We start from the raw sequence: 16,448 nt of genomic DNA, 5'->3' as shown, positions 1-16,448 counted from the left end.
GGAGCATCCCACCCTGCTGTGGTGGAGCAGGTAGGAGCAGGCAATGCCCATCAGGTGAGCAACATGAGGACAAGTATGGGGAGCTGCTTCTTGAGTTGAAGCTGCCACCAGCTCCTCCAGGTAGGGACTGGACGTACTTTTCTGTCAGGCAGGTGACTAGCGCAGTGCTGTCACTCTCACCACTTCTAAGGAGAAGCAATAGAATTTATTGCCCAGAGATCTCCATCCTGGTATCACAGGGAGAGGAGGAATGTGCTCAGCGCCTTGCTGGGTCTCACCTGAAGGATGGGCAGCTGAGTCCTGCCAAGGTGGACCACCCTAGACCAGGTATTTGACACCCAGAGCTGCTGTCTGGGCATCTTAGAGGTCTTGGGGCTGGCGAGGTGAGGGGAAACATCTATCCTGGTAAAAGCAACTCTTAGCAGATAAAAATGGATGAAGAAGACGACTTCATGTAAAGAAGGACATTTTTTGAGCTCCCTGTCACAGGACAGCACTGAAACACCTTGTTTAGAAGCCCTCAGAGAAGAATTAAGCTTCTCTAGGTAGGATGAGTGTCTGTATGCACGGCATTGAAGTGAAAAGTGAGAGGTCATATAACTTTCCCTGGCTGGTGCGTTAGTCAGCCATGCCGTAAGTCAACAAGGGCCGTGCACGCTGTAACGTGGTGCATGGTGGAGGGGAGCGAGTTTTCCTCTTCCAGCATAGTATTTTCTTCATTTTTTTAGAGAAAAATGTGCCAAAATGTGCATTTGCCAGCGCTCGGTGTAAAATGCCCCTCTGAGCACCGGGATTTATTTAAGTACAAACCAGGAGAGTGAACATCACTGCAGCTGGACAGGGCAGAAAGCGGTCGGAGTGATTTCAGCTGAAATCTGTCTCTCCTATAGGGTTTTCAAGGCTAACAGCTCTCCAGCTGGTGTAAAGTGATGTAAATGTGCCACCCGCAGTAAAGTGACATCAAATTGTGGCATGAATCTGGCCCGGGGATGGTTTCTGTGGCTGTATCTTGGCTTCGATGAGAGTCTAAATATCAGGAGCAAAAATAAACTGTTTGGCAAGCAAAGGGGAGGGTGTTCCATATAGTCCCGATTGCTCTGTTTTGAAATTATTTTTATTGCCCTGGGCTCACAGATATAGTCAAACAGGACAAGGGTAGCAGCAAAAGGCACCTGGTGAATATTTTCATTATCCTGCCGTGGTCTTATTTTGCCTCCACCAGAATGCGGGTGGCACGGCCGAAGTAGGACAGGCACCTCAATGTTGGTCCCTGGAGAGGTCCCAGTCCCCATCTCAGCCAGCCACAGGCTGGGAAATTGGTGTCACCCAGTGCCTTTTTTTAAAAAAAATGAGGGGGGGGCCCCAACAGATTTCCACACTTGTTTTCCGCTGCCCTAATTTCCCCATGCAAGAGCTCCGTTTGTTTTCATTTCCAAGCTGTTGTAGCACATCAAAGGCAATGCTTTGTACGCCCCGGCGCGTGTTGTGCTGCTCCTTTGGGCTGGCACACAGCAGGATCACAACCCTACCAGGAGTGGAGGATTTACAGTCCCTGAATTCCCACGCAGCAGAGACAGGGAGCATTTGCCCGGCAGCTCTTTGCTGGTGTTGGGTTGCCTCTACATGGAGCTGACCACCACGCCGTGACTCTGACCCATGGCTTGTCTTTGCTAGCAAAGCATCTGAAGATCCTGACCCTGGCAGGGATCTGCATTGGCTGAACCGGGACTGTGCAGACAGAAAATGTCCCACCTATGGAGAAGCAGAAAGGCCAGGGAGATGCTGGTGACAGCATGGGGTGGCGAAGGCAGCCAAGGGAGGACTGCAGCCTCGTGGCGACACCAAAGGGATGTCACATTCCCTTTACCACAGCCGTGTCTCGCCTGGCTGCCCGGCTCAGTGAAACCTTCTCTCTTTGCAGATCTATTCCCAAGACCCCCTTTCCCCCGAAAGAAGCATTGACAATGTCTTTGCACAAAGCAAATGTGCCAGAAGCAAAGTTATGCCTTTCAGCATCTCCAACCCAGCTCGTGAGGTCTCGCTGGGAAAACTGCATTTTCTTACTTCCCTTGCCAATAAGCCCCAGCAAAACATGATCTCCTTGGGGAAGGCTTAAGATCAATTAGGGGCTGTTGGATTTTCAATGAAAGTAGAAACCTTTGTGGAGCAGGGGCTGAGCAAGTCTTTCCTTGCCTGGTTCAGAGAGGGGCTCTCCACCCATCCCATGGGGAGCTCCTCTGCATTTGCCTCCTTCTACTCCAGCTCCAAAATGGATGTATCCCAGTTCATCTCCTCCTGGGGCGAGCCCTATAGTGGCTCTTGAAAATATGTATTTCTAAAGACTCTAGGTTTTTCTGTTCCCAAAATATGGATTTAGCAGTTTTCTGCTGGCATGACAAAGCTACATCCAGCAGCTCAAGCTTACCAAAGGAAACTAGTTTATGCTGGAAAGGGAAAGAAATAAAACGTGCTCCTGAATTAGGTTGTCTTCTCCAGGTGTGACTGCACACCCTCAACACATGCAAGCAATGTTGCTCTGGGGGAACGAGAGCTGTGCCCTGGCCCTGGTTTGTTTTCAGAGCTGTGATGGGCACTGCAGACTTCTCCCAGCTTTCTCCATGCAGGGCACCCTGAAAATCCAGCCCTGCTTGGCTGGGCACCAATGGCACCACAGGAGCACTTGCATTCAGGGGTTATAAATGCCAGAAAGGATGTGCTTGTCTCAAAGTCCAGAGGTGCCCTGGCATTATCTCCATCTTAGGCTGATTTTTCTGTCTTAGAGGTTGTCAGGTCTTTCTATAGGTGCTTTGGGCTGTTCCACCTCCCTGGTCCCAGGTTGGGGCTGGGGCTAGGATTAAGGTTAGGGTTAGGGTTAGGGCTAGAGCTAGGGTTACCTGTGTTGCACATTCAATGCAGCTGGACTGTTTCTGCTTGCCCCCTGGCTGCAAGTGGTGGGACATGGTCTTGGACCTGTCTCCGATACATCTCTGTGCCTTCTTCCTTGGCTCAGGGGACCCCTCGCAGTCCCCCACCTTGCTGCCAGAAAGGATTTCAGAGGCCAGAGCATGCAGGGGTGAGGATGTCTGTTTTGGGCCGGCTGCTGCTCAAATGCACAAAGATCAGCCTAATCATGAGCCGCTCCTACCTGTGTCCCCCATTGCTGCGGTACCCGACACAAACCCACAGCAGCCTGGCAGGGAAAGCCGAGATGTGAGTCCCCCCAGCATTGCAATAGTTAGGAGAGACGTGGGCTGCCACTGCTGGGGTTTAGCATTCAGCTAATTGATACCCTTGGCATTGCACAGGCTGCTATTAAAAAGTATCAGAGAAGACAATGCGGGAAGTGCGAGCATCTTAGTGAGCCAGTTTTTAACTGGCTTAACTAAATCTTCAGTTTTTAACAGAAGCGGAGCCCCTGTTTCTTTCTTGAATGAGGTTGTAGGACTGGATTTCTCACTGCTGGGTTTGTTTATAGTCGGTGGAAGTAAGAGAAGGTACGTGGCACATTTTGGGAGGTAGCATTGTCATAGAGACAATGTAATATCTCACAGACTGTAATAAATACTGCTAAATATTTAAGAGCTTATAAATATTTTAAAAGAATCCCTGAGTAGTTATTGATGGAGTTTAATCTGGTGCTTGGGAAAACTCCTTCTCTCTGTGGGTCATAAAGAGGAGATGAGGTGCTTGAGATGCAGGAAGCCGGTGATAAAGGCCATGAAAAAAAGAGTCTGTATGGGGTGCAGTGATGGGAATGTGACATTAACATATATATAATGGCACTCAAAAGAGCCATGGGTGCCGTGGTCCTCCTGATGCTGCTCTGTCCTCCTGGCACAGCACCTTAGAAACTGCAGTTTCGGCATGTTTTGGGCAAGTGCTGGGAGTGGAGGCATGTTGGTGACTCACCCCCGACGGCACAAGGCTGGGCTGACCAGTTTCGCCAGCTGCCACCACTTTCATCTGGGAGCACTTGGCCCAGCTGGGCATGTCTTGCCCTCCCAGACCCCTTCTACCTAGGAAAGACTTCGGCTGTTTTCTGTGATTTCAGCAGCTTGGGTGTCAGTGGAAGCTCCTCTACAGTGTTGCAGAGCCCGGCCAGAATGAACTTAAAAAGCTACTGAGAGATGAGCATGGATGCTACAACACCCCATGTCCAACAAATCACCCAGGGTGTTATAAGTAATGTCTGTCCTGGGTCTGCCCCAGGTTGGATCCTTCCTGCTGCCACTCTGCCTGCAACCCTGTGCTCCCCGAGCCCCACCAACGCTGTGCGGAGCAAAGCCAGGGCTGAATCAAGCCCTCCCTGTCTGTCACATCCTCCCGGAGTCCCATTACCCACCTCTCGCTCCATCGATCGCTCCAGCTAATTGCGCATTCAGATTTCAGCCCGGAGATGAAATGGAAACACGAGGTAGCCTTGCAGAGGCCTTGAATTCTTACTCATGTTGCAGACAGCAGAGGCAAAGCCTCTCTCGAGCTCCTGACGAGCTTTTGCTAGATAGGGGTGGGGCGGAATTTTGCTTCTGGTCATTTGCAGATATATTCGCATTTAAGCAAAAGGGGAAAGGGTGAGCTGTCATTCTGTTCACGCATTTCTCCCAGCTCCATCCCAGGCAGCGATGCTGTCATTAAACTGCTCTGTAGTTCAGTCATCTCAACAAAATAAGAAAAAGTGATTCTTGAAATTCTGGATATTAAAACAACACACCGTAAACAAAAGCCTCAGCTCCTGCCTCTTCCTCCCTCTTTACTTACAAAACTCCATCCCTTTATCTCAAAAACCTATTCATGTGATGCAGCAGACCTCAGTGCTGCTCCTCTAGAAGAGCTGCATTGAATAATCAAAGAGCAGCCTGCTGGGATTTTTAATTGCTCAAATTTTCTTAAGAAGCCATGCAACGGGGAGTTTTACTTGTGATGGCAGAGTCCTCTTCCATTGTTTTCCATTAGAAACATTTTTTACTCAGCTGTTGGTTGGGATATAAACTCTCTTCAGTAACACATGCACATAGGATATAGGAAAAATTTAATTCCAATTAGACAAAAAGGGTGGGGAAGGGAAAAATAGTGGAGATTTGCTGTATTTCAAGATTCACCCTATCTACGAGTTATGTTTTTCTGCGCAAGTCCAGGTCCTAGCACTGTTTGAAATGAAGTGGGTGGGAAACTCTATGGCCAAACAGGTTTAAACCATCTAAGGTACTGAGACTCCCTATGAGAAGGCACTGAGACACTACAGCCTATTTGCTATCAAACACTTGATAGTGCCAAAAAAATTGTTGTAAAAAAAGCCAGGTGCCTCTTATGGAGTGAAATAACAACATCCCAAACCTTTCCTTGGGAGTCACCCAAACTGTTGCCTCTGAGCCCAGTTCTGAGCGTCCTCACTGCTCCCAGCCTCCACGTCGCTGGACCTCATGGGCACCGTGCGGCCGGGAGAGGGGAAGGATGGCTTGAAACCTTCCTCTGCAAGGGCAGGGAGATCCCCAGTAAAGCTCTGCTAATCAAAGGCTGATGAGCAGAGGTGGAAAGGGAGACGGAGACATGTCAGAAAGGGTTGGGTTTGATAGGTGACCCAAGCCCTGGAGATGAAGCTGTGTCAGGCTGCTTTTAGAGCTGGGCAGAAATAAAACCATGTTTGATGAGCAAGGCCGTTTCCTTGAAGAAAGAAGTTTGCATGTGAAAGGATGGGTTGTGAGGAATTTCAGAACTTTAAAAAGGCAAGAAAAAATGTCTAATGTGACAAAATGGGGAATGTGGGCATTTACAGAGAGGTCTTTTCTCCTACAATTTAAGAAAAATGAATTAAAAGAAAATAGAAAAAAAAAATCAATATCAAAGCACTGCATCTTGATCGACCTGATACCATCTCTCCCCACCAAACCCCTCATGTTTCAGTCTGCAGAAATCATCAGAACAACCCTCCGATTCTCATATATATCCACAGGACAGGACAAGCCCTTTCCCCTGCAGAGCTACGAAGAAACTCACTCAACATCTTCCCTTGAACTCCAGCAGTTTGTTGGCTCCCTCTCCAACCCTGAAACCATGCAAATCCTGGAGCCCCTGACCTTGCACGGTGATGCTTTTAATCCCAGTATTTTACCTAACACCGTCTTCAAAGTGAACTGGTTTTTTGATTGAAAAAATAGGCTTTCTACCTTGCTCTGCAGGCCTGCCCTTTGGTTTTCATGTTCTGAACCCCAGGCAGGAGGAGGACACAGTTGTGTTGGGGTTCCCTGAGCTGGGACAAGGTGGGGAAATGATTTAATTGTCAAAGCAAGCACAAGCTTGTCAGCTGGAAGAGCGCCAGCATGGGCTTCGGTGCATTAGCAGGGCTGTGTGGATTAGATTTTGCTTTTGACATTGGTTCGTTGGCTTTCGTCCTTTGGGTGGCATCGCTTCCACGGGAAGGAAGGTATAGGCAAACTGCAGCGAGGCCAAGATGGAAGGAGATGTCCTTTAGGCAGCAAATCCCATGGCCGGCAGTTCAGCACTGAGATGCTGAAGCCAGTGCGGGGACATCTCGGAGGTTCCCATTCTGAGCTGGCTACAAGGGAGGAGAGTTGAGCATCTACCCCATGCTCAGTGTTTCTCCAAGTGTCAGTGGGAAATTAAAGTGAATTGGTTTGAGTTTGGATGTCTGTCGGCTGTGCTGGCTGAGGTAAGCAGCTGGGCTCCCTGGCACCGAACAGTGGTAGGGTTTTCATGTGGCTTTAACGCAGGACTTTGTTCTGAATCTTATTTTTCTCCAATTATTAAGACTTTTTGCATGGGACCTGCTTTTTCTTCTCCCTGCCTCTTCAGGATATAAATGGATTTTCATTTCAGGCTAAAGGCCACCAATGTTCATGACACGTTTTAGAAACAACCTCTGCCCTCTTCTCTCTTCCTGCCTTTCTTCCCCCTGACATTAGCATCCTAAACTGTTTCTCATAGCTACATAAAGCTAGAAAATACAACTCAAATTTGTGACTCAGAATATATGTATATCTCAAAGCACATCTGATACCACAAATAACTCAGAGTGTTTTCAGGGCTATGTGGGTGTTTGTCTCAACCCCTTGGTATGGATGGTTGTACAGCACCATATCTCACCTACTTTTTTATTTTATGTTATATATCTTATGTTAATTATTAATTTGTATGTATGGTATTCATTTTATATACACAAACATGAATCAACCTCATTTGGTTAGCCCTAGTGACCCAGTCTTGTAACTGGCAGAGGATGGAGGGAGCCCTGTTGCAGCAAGTTGAGCTCCGCCCAGACATGAGGGTCAGTGGAGAGTTGCAGTTGCAGGTCTGGGGTTGTAACAAGAACCCCAGCTTTCTGGAAACCCAAGGATAATGATGATATGAGTCTTAAATTCACATGACTGGAGGAAAAAATAACCTACTGGGAACCTTTCCCCCACTAGAAGAGACTTCCAAATAATTAACCCATCTCCTATTCAGGCAAAAATCCTACAGGAAAAGGTTGGGTTTTGGCCTGAATAAAACATGGTAAGATCCAGACTGAGAAAAATTATGGTTGGCATACAATGGTATGTCTACAGTGGCATAGCAGTGCAAATCTTATACTTCCTGTTGGCTTAATTAGTGCCATGTGTTAAATAGATAAATTGTATATCTCTATGTTAAGCAAAAAATCTTCCTATCAATCAGGCTCACAAAGCCCAAATATTTGTCTGAAAGGTAAAAACAATATTTTTGCACAAATTCAGTTGTTTCAAATGCAACATTTCCAGGATGGAGTATTGTTTTGGTTGGACTTGTATAGCACAGAGCTAAACGAGTAACACAGATTTTGGTTGAGATTCCCATGGCTTCACATGATTATTCTTTTAGACTTGGGGGGAAGCGTTCCTCAAACAAAAATGAACAGGGATTTAGAAACTAAATTCTGTGTCCTTTCCTCGTGGAAGACTCATTTGTTCCTATCAGGTATCTCAAGACTTATATTCCAGGATCTCTTCAGGACATATGCTTAGAAAATTTCCACATCAAGACATCCTCTTTGAGCTGAAACATTTCTTCCTGAAAGACATCTAAGTCTTGATTTACAGCCTTCAGGTGATGGAGAATCCATCAGGTACCCAAGTACTTTTTCCTACTACTTGATTAGCTTCACTCAAAACCACACACCGTATCTGTAGTTTGAAGTTGTGTGGTATCCTAACCTGCTCCCGGCATCTCACCAGTCCTTACTCTGCTGAAAAAAGGAGCCCTTCCATCACATATCACATATCCCTCCCCCAAGCAGATACTTAAAGGCCATGGTCAAGTTGCTTCTTAACATCTTTAAGGATAGATCCAGACTGAGCCTCTCCGGACTCTTGCCACAAAGCTGGAGCTAAAGTAATTCTTGTTACTGTTCCTCCAAGAAGGGTTTTGCTAATGCTGTACATGAAAATAATACAACCTTTCTTATTCTGCTTGATATTCCCCTGCTTGTATCTACAGATTGCATTTGCTGCTTTATTTACAGCGGCACACAGAGTTTGTATTCAGCAGGCTACATACAATCACTCCTCAGTCTTTGACACAGTCGCTGTTTGGCAGAAGACATTTGCCTGTTGTTTATATTTGACGTGCGTTCCTCTTTGCTGGACATATGACTTTGCATTTGACTTCGTTGTTTGAACAAGCCCTTTTTATCAAACAATCCGAGTTGGGAAGCACAACTGACTTGTTACCATCATTAATTGCTATTCTACCCACTTTGGGGAGATTGGCACTTTTTACTGGCAGGGATTACATATTTTCTTCCAGGTCATTGATAAAGATACTGAACAGTACTGAGCAAAAAAAAAATCTCATCGGGAGTCTACTAAAAAGACCCACTGCATGCCAGTATCTCGCTGATCCTTATTTTCTAAATTATATCTTGTTACTGGTTTTTAGTCCACTGAATATGGGCCACATTGATATTTTTAGTATTACTTTTCTTAATCAAAATATCATCTAGGACTAAATAATGTGGATTACAGAAATCTGTTTTATCAATAGCCGCTTCTATCAACCAAGTCCCTGTAATTTCATTTAGTTATTGTTTTTATTTTTAAATAGCTCCTCTTGTTCCTTGTTGTTCACAATTGTTTTTAACTTAGGGAATAGAATTTTTTTGAAGTTTAAGGTATATTGGTGCCCAGGACTACATTTTGCTGGCACTTATGAAATAGAATAACAATGTGATCATTTGCATCTAGAAAACCATCATTTGCTAGCCTGCTGCCCAACTCATTATGATCTACGAAAACAAGGTCTGACGCAGAAATGCCCCAAGCTGATTTCAATTATTTTTGCGCTTAGAAACTTATGTACAGCTTTTAGAAACCACAGGGATGCTTCTCCAGCTGTAGCATGAGACCTTCAGCATCTGCTCCCCAGCCTCAGATCTCCTATCAGACATCAAGGATGGTTCCTCTCTCTGCACTCGGAGAAGGGATATTAGAGGAGCTGATCTTTCTACTCCCATTTTTTTCAGCGGTCTGCAGTGGACACTTCACCATCACAGGACTCCTCCCCACCCCAGGTAAGTCACTGTTTGTATAGGGATCTCCAGGCACTTCGAGCTTTACCCGAACCGTCAGTATTTATGGCATGTCAGACTGCCTTTGACAGAGACTGCCCTTCCTCCATCCCTCTCTCCCTTCCTCCCTCTTGTCTTGCCTGAACAAGCTGTAGCAGTGATTCTAGCTTCCCCGTCATTTGGATCATCTCACGGTTGCTCACTAATATCAATCATCTCACACAAACATTTCCAATTCCTTCGACCTCTTATCAATCTAAAGGCTGGGTATTCTAATATTTCAAGTAACTGCCTATATTTTTGTTCACTTCTGCCATACCTGGCTTTAGCTGCTCAGCCCGGTCCCTCCCTCCCTCCCTGGTCAGAGAGGATATAAAAGTGCTGCAGCGACCGCAGACTCACAGACCCAGCGAGCAAGTGGCAGCTTACAAATACCGCCCAGAGCCCTTGCCAGGACTGACCCCAGGGGTTTTGGGGGGGGCGGGAGCGTGACAAGGTGAGTGCAGATGGGGGGAACCCCGCTATCTTAAGGGATACATAACCCAAGGGTGGATGTCAGCCTTTCTGCTGTTGGCTCTCGGTGCGGCTCGGGGCCGAGGCCCGGGTCGGCCTCCGCCCGCGGCGCTTTCAGCACCGCCCGCCGCGGACAGCGCCCGGCCGGGGCGGCCCGGCGGCTCCCGCCCCCCCGCTGCGGTCCCCCGGGAGCGGGCCTGCACCCCCCGAAATGCTCCCCCCCACCCCCCCACCCCGGGATGCAGCCCCGACACCCCCCCTCCTCCCCGCCCCGCTGCCGGGGGTCCCGGCGGGACTGACCGAACATCTGGATGTGACCCTTGGTGATGGGGTTGAAGCTGCCGCAGGCCAGCAGGATAACGTGGGTCTTGGTGGTCTCCGTCATGGTGCCGGCGCGGCCCTGCCCGGCCCTGCCCAGCCCTGCCCCAGCCGCTTTTTGTGTCTCGGTGCGGCTGCGGCGGCGGCGGGAGGGAAGGAGGGAGGGAGGGAAGGAAGGAGGGAGAGAGAGAGAGAGGGAGCGGGGGCGGTGCCGCGGCTGCAGGAGCGGGGCCGGGGCCGGCACCGCCCCCCGCCACGCACAGCCTGGGGCACGCACACCCCCGCGGGCACGGGCGGGTGGCTGGGCACGCCTGCACAGGCGGTCGGGCGAGCACAGGGAGATATTGCACAGACACACGCGCACGCAGGCAGACAGGCGGTGCATCCCCTGCCCAGGGGCTGGGGGGTGCGGCCAGACACCTGGCTACATACACACACAGATACATATATGTATATGTATACACATAGACATGTGCACGCGAACACACACCCACATGCCCACATGCATCTCCACAGGCACAAATATGTGCACACACATTTGCAGAGACGTGCACCCACACACACACGTGCGCATGCATATGGGCACACATCCACATGCACACCCCCTGTATATGCGCACACACACATGCACACATACACATGTGCACACACGTGCACAACTGCACGTGTGCACACACACACACATAGACAGAGATGCACCTCCCTCCAACAAGGAGGCCTGGGGAGAGGTGATAGATACCTACACGCACATACGCACACACACAGAGGGGCTGTGCTCCCCCCCCCCCCAAGCAGAGATGACACACTGGCATCCCCAGGGCTGAGGAGACGTAACACACACCCACAGAACTCAGTGTTCGAGAGCAGCCACGCTCCGCGTGTCCCCCCGGTCCTGCTCAGATGACCCCGGAGATCCCAGCCCCAGCGCCCACAGCCCCAGCTTGGGACCCACACGGGCCTCCCAGCTGCCCCAGCCCCAGTGCAGCATCGCTGCAACACCCTTTTCTGGGGCCCCATGCGGAAACTGGCTTGGGGGGCTTCAGCTTCACCCAACACCTCCATTCCACTGTCTGAAGGAAGCAAACATCAAATAGATGCTGTGGGTGCGCCAAAAACCAGTCTTTACGGTAAGGTAAACATGTACCAGACTGACTGACTGACTAATTGTCTTCATTTCTTGTTTGTATGATTGCAGCATTGCTGTTCTGTGCTCAAGAGGCTCTTCTCCCTGAGAAAGGGCCGGCAGAGCCCTCTCTGCTCACAGCCACTGCAGGCAGAGCTGCAGGCAGCTGCCTTCAGCCACCTCCCAAAGGCTGTCTCTGGCCTGTCGCTTCTCTCCGGCTCCTACATGCAGCCTTTCCTCCCAGCAAGGAGTTATTTGCCACGAACAGGTTTCCCTTTCTCTTCCTTCATCTGTCCTCCTCCCTCTGTCCTTAAGAAGTACTGACTGCAGGGCTTCGCAGCCACCGTTATCTCCCCTCTGCCTTCCTGGGGCGGTAGCTTTCAGCCCTGCCCGCAGCAGCAGGGTGTATTTCTCGCTGTCCTGCCAAGATGAATTATTTCTGGTCCTTTGCTTGAAAACTTTTGCCCTGCCAGCTCAGCTGGGACTCTCGTCGGTCCTATCCCCAAGTGATACGAAGGAGCAAGACACCTGGGGAACAAACCCAAGAAGATATTGAGTCCATTTGCTCAGGGAACCCTTAAATCCTTGCTCTGGAGGCCCTGGCTGCAGTCATACCCTCAGGAGCATGCGTTGATAGCAAGTGGTGGTCTCTCGCCACATAAGGGTGCGGTAACACACCCCGGGGTTACATTTTTATGCTGATTTTTAATTCGGACTAAGCTGGCATTGAGGGAGAGGGATGATGAGACAGACGCTGTGCTCTGCCCCTTACTCCCTGCCTCTCCCCTTCGACTCCATCCAGATACCCAGGAAGATATGGGATATATTAACAGGGTGCTCCTCTTTGGCGACAAGCCGGCTTGAAACCCACTGGTGTTTGAGAGTTCACAGCCCCCTTTGAATAGGCTTTCCAGGTTGAAGGCTGCAGGATGGGGATTGGGAGGGAAGCAGGCAGAGCTGCCAGAATTTAAACAAACCATTAAAAACCCCACCCATACACCACATACAGCATAGAAAGGAGAAAGCAGTTTACATGCATTAGCCAGAGGTTCTTACAGCCAGGAAAAAATAAAAATAAAAAAACCCGCTAGGAAAATACTCTCAAGTAGGAGAAAAAAATGGTGTTAAGAGTATAAATGTCTGTCTACAGGGAAAAATCCTTCAGGGAATCTTGTTTTCTCACCAGCGGAAATCCAGGTGGGGAGCTTGCTGCTGCAAACACAAAATGATTTGGGTTCTCAGAGGTTCGCTCTTGGTGTTAGTCTCAGAGCCAAACAAACCCCATGACAACGGGCTGGTAGGCGACATGGACGTGGCAGATTGGCTGCAGGATGGGCTGAGCTGGGGTATGAGGTGGGATCAAGAACGGCAGCCCAAGCACCTCCTTGCCAGGGTGGTAGAGGTGCAGACCCGCAGCTGCCTCCCCTGATCCCTGCCAGAAACTAGCTCAGTGGCAACGTGACCTGGGTGCAAGTCTGAATGAAGTCAGCCATCAAATTAGATGTGCGCAGTGGCCCCTAATCCATGCAAAGGTCTAAAGGTGTCCTAAAAACATTGGTGTTGCATTTGCTTGCTCGGCTCAGAAAGGCCAGGGGAAGCAGATCCATCTCTTTCCATCAGCTGTGTGGGGAAATGGCAATAAATAAATGAACAAATAACGTCAAGTCAGGAAAGGTACGATGCATTTTTATGTTTTCTCAGAAAGTGGTGCTCTATCTTCTTACTAGCTCTGTACGGACATTTGATGATTCAATGGGATGAGATTTTGGAGGTTGTGTTGGGATTTTTTCGTGCTGCTCCTCCAAGCTTATCCTAAAAGGGAAAGATTCGCTGCTTTAGGAAAAATTGTGGCTCTCTGCTGTTTAACACTGGTGCTGTGCTCAGTATAACTCTGCCTTTAAAACCACAGACTTTAATTAGCATTTATAAGCCTCGGGGTGACAGCAGAAAAAGAGGACATTCCTCAAGCCTCTCCCGGTCACACGTGTGCTGACCAACTGGTCCTCTATGTGCATGTATCTCTCTCTCTCTCTGTTTTCACAAAACTTGTTCTCCAATTCTGTTAAAAATTAGCCAACAGGTTCAAAAGCTGGAGTCTAATACACCGAAGGACAGAAACCTGTTTTCCTTTGGAAACCAGGGAGACCTTAATTGCTGTGTTTTTGGTGCTGAACTATGAGGTGTTTCTGGGTAAGCTGTTTTCCACACTGGCAAGGTGGGGATAATGGTGCTTGTTTTCCATTGTGGATGCTCCAGTGTCTCAACCAGAGGGAGCAATCATTGCTTGTGTAAAGCAATGGAGCAAGCTGCAAGCCGCCACGGTTCCTGCACAAGAGCTGACCTTGGGCTCCCCTCAGCTCAGCCATCTCCCCCGGTGATGGGCCCAGAGCTCCTCAGCTCACCCTGCTGTACGTCAGCATGGGTTTCGGATGGGAACAGCATTGTGACACTACTGGCTTGGCTCAAGCCCAGAGCTGGGAGACGTCTTGTCGATAGGGAACATGGTGCTCCTCTCCTGCATGTTCCCACCTAAGATGGCATCCTACCCCCTTCCCTTGGGGTGGTACAACTCTGCACTGATATGAAATGTGGAGGTTTGCCCTTTACAAGAAGACTCCTTCACTGACTCCTTTCATATAGAAGAGACTGAAGCTCAGGTGAGACACTTGAAAACAAATTTTTTGTTAATCCTAACCCCATTCCCCACTGATTTTGCATAGGAAATTTTGCAGGGAGGCATCTTTTCCCTTCAGCCTTCTGTAGGTTGCACCACCTCCAGCCGTAGGAGCATCAGGTGCTGCTGTTGCAGGAGAAAGCACAAATGGAGAAAACCGCATGTGGCTGAGCTCTCCCACTGCCTGGTCATCCCCACCACAACCCACCAGGCCTGCCAGCTCCTGGCATGCATGGCCCAATCTCTCTGCCTGCTCCATTTCATGCTGGGGTTTGACCTTAAAGGTTAAGGTGGCCTGTCCAGATGTGGGTTACGCACTGCCTGGCTGTGGTGGGGATGAGGTCTGGCCAGCGCTGCCTGTACCTCTTCCTTTGCTTTCCTGCTGCATGCCGGGGTGGGTAAGTGATGTGGTAAATCAGCTGTCACTTAGCAACGCTGCCGGCTCAGGAGCAGAGGCGGGTTTTGGCACAGGAGTGACACCTGCCAGGCTGTGCAGCGGATCAGCCAGCCTGAGGCACAGCCTGCCAAGATGTGCACCCAGAGCCAAGCACCTGGTAGAGACCGGGGTGCCGAAGGAGCTGTGTGCATGGGGAGAGGTTCCTCGCCTCCAACACAGACTGAGTGTGCGGAAGGAGGTTATTTCACCTTTTTTCCCCCCAGTATTTTCCAACCCAGCCTTTATTTTCTTTTCCTTGCTGCTCTCCCTGAACATGTGGGTGCAAATTTCCCACTGGCGAAGACAACGGCCCCAGCTGCAGGAGCCAGATGCTCCCTGCCAGCCCTCACTGTGATTGCTGTGCAGCACCGGAGTGCCCCGAGACCCCTAGCTGATTTGAACTCCAACCCAGCCCATGTTGGCAAGCAGCCATCTGCCATCTGTGGAGCTGGTACAGCAGGACAGACAGAGGGCAGAAGGATGATTAGCTTGGTTTTATTCTCTGAGGAAGAAAATAGCATGGAGAAATGCAGTGACTTGCCTACCCCAACACAGGGAGCTTGTAGCAGCACTGCAAAATCATTGCCTGTAGGACTTGAGAAGTGAAGCTAGACCTGTTAAGCACACCTGAAACATCACCTGTGGTTCACACCAAGGGTATTTCTGCACACAGATCTGTCTGGCTCTTCACTGTCCGGACAGCCAGGCCCCACGAGGAGTGGGGCCATACAGCAGAAGGCAGGAAGATCGTGAATGTGTTCACTGGGGTGAGAGATGGGGGCTCCCTGGTCCTCTCGGCACTGCCTTTCACCTTGTCTCTCCCCTTGGGCTCGAGAAGAGGAAGAGAAACCTTCCAGCTTAAGGCTTTTAAACTGACAGTTTGCAAACTCTTTAAAACAACCCAAACCTATTGGAGAAAAGGGCGATTCCTGCCAGGGCAGGGCAGTGGGAAAGGGCTGCTCTGCAAGGGCAGGTGAGCAGGGAGCTGAGCTTAAAAGCATCTCCGAAGCAGAGGATGGAGGCCCTGAGGAGGTTCCTCACATCTCTCCTGGCTCCTTTCCCCATGGGCTGATCCCAGATGGGACCTGCTGTATGGAAAGTGACCCTGAGCTTGGGCACCTTTTCACTGACACCCCCCCCCCTCCCACCCCCCCATCTCTCTGCTGCTGGACCCAGCAAGCACAAATCAAATCAAGTCCTTTGGCCATATTACCCACAGCTGAGTGATTGCAAGGTCCAGCCAAGGAGTTAGAGGCGCTTAAACCAGTCGTGAACCTACCTCGCTGCAATTCAGAGCCTTTGCTGTCTAGAGCTAACAAGGGGGTTCAGTTCTGCTCCTTATGTGCCAGACTGGACTGGCAGATTGGGCCAGGCTGGACCGGCCAAGGTGAACCGGTTGATCATGGAGCAACCACACAGGGCAGTAAATGGAAGCACACGGGCAAGGCACGGGGGTAGCTGCTATGGCGTGAGCCTGGTTGAACTGGAGGGAGCTGCCGAACTTGCGGTGACCAGGTCTGAGGCCACATGGGATGGGACAGCCTGGCCCAAAGGGAGAAACCTTCGATTTCTGATGACCCAAAGTAGGAGCAGACATTCAAACAAGGAAGGAGTGAGCAGGGCTCTTCAGCCAGCAAAAGAGATGGTTTATAACTGAGGTCTGAAAATTCATGAGTAGCCTGGGGAACGTGGCCAGGGACCAACTGGTGACCGCCTCTTCCAGCTCAAGAGCTTTTCTCAGGGCACGGTTCATCATGTCCTGGAAGAAGCTGACGAAGAGCATCATGGGATAAAGCTCCTGTGGGCTCCTGGGGACATGTCGAAGTTGTGGCCCTAACACCCTGGT

The 16,448-nt window shown here is 49.8% G+C and overlaps 1 protein-coding gene across 1 annotated transcript in view; it reads right to left on the bottom strand.

The window, feature by feature from the left end:
* NMNAT2 (nicotinamide nucleotide adenylyltransferase 2) overlaps positions 1-10,588 on the bottom strand; it is a 32,028-nt gene extending 21,440 nt beyond the window's left edge. Inside the window, exon 1 of the mRNA XM_076339602.1 lies at positions 10,352-10,588. Within this exon, the coding sequence (XP_076195717.1) occupies positions 10,352-10,436 (85 nt within the window). The 5' untranslated portion in view covers positions 10,437-10,588. The remainder of the gene's footprint in view (positions 1-10,351) is intronic.
* Positions 10,589-16,448: the final 5,860 nt, after the last annotated feature.

The sequence above is a fragment of the Aptenodytes patagonicus genome, chromosome 5, assembly GCF_965638725.1.
Source record: "Aptenodytes patagonicus chromosome 5, bAptPat1.pri.cur, whole genome shotgun sequence".
Lineage (NCBI taxonomy): Eukaryota > Metazoa > Chordata > Aves > Sphenisciformes > Spheniscidae > Aptenodytes > Aptenodytes patagonicus.
This window is presented reverse-complemented; position numbering and strand designations above follow the sequence as displayed.